At 42.2% G+C, this 4,237-nt stretch overlaps 1 protein-coding gene across 1 annotated transcript in view; it reads left to right on the top strand.

The window, feature by feature from the left end:
• The window catches only part of SPATA5 (spermatogenesis associated 5), a 395,498-nt gene that overhangs the window by 19,501 nt on the left and 371,760 nt on the right, over nt 1–4,237 (top strand). Inside the window, exons 6-7 of the mRNA XM_019522055.1 lie at nt 857–986; nt 2,701–2,757. Of these exons, the coding sequence (XP_019377600.1) occupies nt 857–986; nt 2,701–2,757 (187 nt within the window). The remainder of the gene's footprint in view (nt 1–856; nt 987–2,700; nt 2,758–4,237) is intronic.

Here is a 4,237-nt window from a genome sequence, read left to right as displayed (position 1 = left end):
AAAAAAAAAAAAAAAAAAAAAAAAAAAAAGCGCCCCACACTCACTGGATGCTACAGTGGCTATTGGGGCCTATGGGGGCTCATGGCAGAGCCCCCCACACAGTGTGGGGCAGCAGGGATTGCCCCCCTGCCTGGCAGGAGCCAGTGAGTGCAAGGCTTTTTTTTTTTTTTTTTAAGTGCCAAGATGCTGGGGCTGGGCGGGGCAACCTTTTACAGGATTGGGAGAGTAGGCAAGGGATGGGGCCTGTTTGATTTGGAGATCTGGTTGATTCAACAGTTGCCAAATCTCCAAATTGGATTCGGCCAAATTGATTCAGCACGGTAATTTGAATCGCCAAATCAAATCACTGTCCCTTGAACCATCCGAATCTGAAGTGAATACTAGCCACTTCCCACATGGACGATTATGGACTAACCTGCTTATAGAGTAACTTTCTCCACAACTCCTGTCAATTAGTTGATAGTGTTTGGCCTTTCTACTACCGAATTCCTAAAACTTGGACTCTGTAGCCACAAGATCTGCTGTTCTCTGATTCTTCTTGTTAAATGTTACCCCTCCTTTTCTATGTCTTAATCTGTTCTTCCTGTATAGTTTATAGCCAGTTATTACAACAGATCATTGGTATTTTCATTCATATGCTTTGCACCTTCTTTACAGGTGTTTGGAATAGGATGCTCCTGAGCTAGTAAAGATATAGGCTTCTAGTAAAGTGGTTTGATTGTTTATGAAGTTGATTTTAAGGTTAAGTTTATATTATTAAATAAATGTAGGGCAATAAAATCTGGAGATACTCTGCCTTGAGCATAAGTGACTTTCTCTTCCCTCTGTGTTGTGTGTGTGCTGTTTCTTTTTAAAGGAATTCCTCCTCCTAGAGGAGTGCTACTGTATGGCCCTCCAGGTACTGGGAAGACCATGATTGCCAGAGCCGTTGCAAATGAAGTTGGAGCTCATGTTTCCATTATTAACGGTCCTGAAATATTAAGCAAGTAAGTCAACCCAATTTATTTATGTCAGTGACTTGCAGATAGTGAGAGTGAGCCAAATTACACACTGACACACGTGCATTGTGCAATGCTAGTGTTTGTATGATTGTGTCCAGTGTGTATGCCTGAGTTTCAGAAATTTTCAGGGAAGGGTTCTTTTTGTAGGTATTATACTGCTCATAATCTGAAAATGAAAATCCAAGTTTGTTGCTTCCAAGAGGTTTCTAATGGTCAGTAGAGTGAAATTCTTGGAATGGCTTTCTGAACAAGGCAGTACAGACAAAGAACCTAAACTTTTTCAAAAAGTAACTTGATAAGTTCATAGAAGGGAGATATAGGGTGAAAATAGACGTAACATTTGAGGTATTTAAAGGTGCAGCTGTTCTTGAAGCGCTTCAAAAATACAGTGTTTCAATAGTGGATAGGCATAGTGTTCTCTGGCTGGAACACCTTGGAATTGGTGTAGTGTGCCTTCCAGCTAGGGGGTATGATAAACGGGTAAGAGCACATGGTGTGCTACACCTCAGTGTAGTCCAGTAACTCCTAATCTCTAAGCAGAGCCAATGACAATAAGGCCAACTTCAAGAGTAAATTGGATGCTTATTTTGCTGGGATCCTATGACCCCAGCTGACTTCCTGCCTTTTGGGCAGGGGGCTGGACTCGATCTTCTGAGATCTCTTCCAGCCCTAAGGTCTATGAAATCTATGAGGTACAGACATTCTACTTTTACCAGTATAAGTGAACAGAAACTGGTCTATATTCATAACAGAACAGAAGTTCAGAACACAAAACCAGTCTGTACCCATAACAGAACAGATGTTTGGCACACAGACTGGTTTAAAAATGGTGAAACCTGGTCTAAGACTCGCCCCCCCTAACCAAAGGGTGAACTTGTGTTCTGTTTACTACTGGTTTAAATTACAGCGCTTACAGAAAGCTGCCTAACTTAGATTCTGTCTCAGCTTTTTGAATGTCTGTACCTAGCCTAAGTGTTCTCCTGTCTGTCCTGCCTCTGGTGTCCCAGAGTGTGCCCCTACCTGAATTGGGAAACCAGAAAGGTACAAAGGAATTTTGGGGCTAAAGAGCCAGAATCTTGGTTCTGGTGAGCATCGCAGGATCTCTCAGTTCCAGTGGAGGGGGGTGGGAGTGCAGGGTCTCTTGTCTCTCAGTTTTGGTTCCAACCTAGGGTTGGAGGGCAAGTTGTTTTGTGTGAGTGGAGGTCTGATGTACAGGACAGTGCCCACTGGCACAATATTCCAGTCCCTCCACCTTCCCCTCTCTCCCAGCATTGCAGTGGGGCCAGGAGAAAGGGGAGTACAGTGTGATACTAGGGGACCCAGGGTCATCTCCTATGCTCTGTAGAGCATGAAGGGCTCTGCATCTAACTTCATTTTGAAGTGCTTCAAAATAGTACCTGTTCATTCGGGGTTAGTTTTGGAGTGCTTCTGCCATTTTTGGAGCACTTCAAAGACTACGTATACCTGTCAGCTTGCAATTTAAAGTGCTTCAAATGTTACATCTGTCCTCTTGCAAAGAAGAATCTCATCTAAAAAGTTTATTGTGGAATTCGAGTTTATATAATAGCGTTTGTGGCATTCATACATTCTCTGAGGATTTCTGAATGGATAAAAACTGCTTTTTAGAAGTAAAAGGTGAAGAGTGTTTTATTGAAATAACAATAAAATGCCTCTTACTGAATTATTTTGGTTGTTACAGGTTTTATGGTGAGACTGAAGCAAGATTGCGACAGATATTTGCTGAAGCTTCTCAGCGGTATGCATCTTTATGTATGTTCGTTTAGGACAATATTTCAATGTTAATGTGTAAAGAAAAGTTTATGAAGACTCTCTGACTTGCAAGTTTTTCTTATGGAAGTATTTTAAAAGGGAGGTATTTTTCTTTTCTCCACAGTGAACCAAAGACAGCTAGTAAAATTCTAGTCTTCAAATGAAATGCCTTAGCACACTTATATAAAGCCGTGCCATTTAAAGAGCTACTGCATATTACCAGGGACGTACTGAAATCTCAATTACATAACTTTTGTGGAAATCATGATTGTGCGTGAGCTCCTTGAAAAAGTGTTGGTGCTGCACTTTTGGCAGGCTTGCTGCAAAAAATAAATAATTAAACAAACTTACTAGCAAACAGAGAAAAGCATGTGAGAAGCCCTGCAGTCTTGGAGCTTGGGGGGAAGGTGGAGGGAGAAGGCAAGGGGGAGAGGAGGAAGGGAAGAGGAAGGGGTGGGGCTGTTCACAGTAGCCTGCTATTAGCAGCCCTGCCCCCCCTACTCCTTTCCATGTGCTCCAAGACTGTGGGCTTCCCACACACTCTTCTCTGGTTGCTGGTAAGTTTATTTATTTATTTGCAGTGAGCCCTTGGGGATATGCTGAAACCGCAGCTCAATTACCTTGATTAAGCTTGGAGGAACCATTAGTTTTTTAATAACTTGTAGACTAATGGCTTCCCCAGGCTTAACCAAGGGAATTAAGCCGCAGTTTCAGGCCATGTGGCACCTGCAGGGAGGGGGTGGGACTTCTGGGGTACCTCAGCCAATCAGAGGCATGGGGGGCCCTGCTGTGCTCAGCTCACAAAAATGGTGGTTGGCCCTAGGATTTGTCTGCAAAATTGGCCGGCTTCCCTGTTGAGTACAGTAGACCTCTAAATATTACCTCTAACCAATGAGCTTATATTCTCATCGTAGGTGACACTAGAACCGAAGCTTTTATTTTCATTAGAAAGGAGCCCAAGCCCTGTAGTTGGTATCTACATCCAAACTGAGCATAAGTGGTATCTACACACCAAAATGAAATGCCCAGCAAATTGTGAATAAGCTAACTTGACTAACTGAAGCAGTGTAGCTGTATTAGCATGGTGCTCTGCCTGGGTTAATAAGCTGTGCAGAAATACTTTTAGCATACCCTAATGTGTAAGAATAGCTGAACTAGGTTTTATACTGATGACCAGGGATCCTGGTTTTTTCTGATAAAAAAAAATTACAAATTCTATGATAAAACCCCCCAAATCTGCAGTTAAACTGAAATGCCACTATATAAATTGGTATCAGTTGAACACAGTGTTTTATTGATATATTTACAATTGTAAAGCAGTTTGGAAGCCTACCAGTGCCTCAGTCACTATAATAAAATAAATTCTAAATACCTATACATTTTGGCATTTGATTTGGGGTTTTTTTATCATGGAAAATCAGAGCTTTCCCTGCCCACTTCGCTCACCAGGATGTGGGTCCAGCTGT

This window comes from Gavialis gangeticus, unplaced genomic scaffold (assembly GCF_001723915.1).
Source record: "Gavialis gangeticus isolate Ggan-Ray unplaced genomic scaffold, GavGan_comp1, whole genome shotgun sequence".
Classification (NCBI taxonomy): Eukaryota; Metazoa; Chordata; order Crocodylia; family Gavialidae; genus Gavialis; species Gavialis gangeticus.
This window is presented reverse-complemented; position numbering and strand designations above follow the sequence as displayed.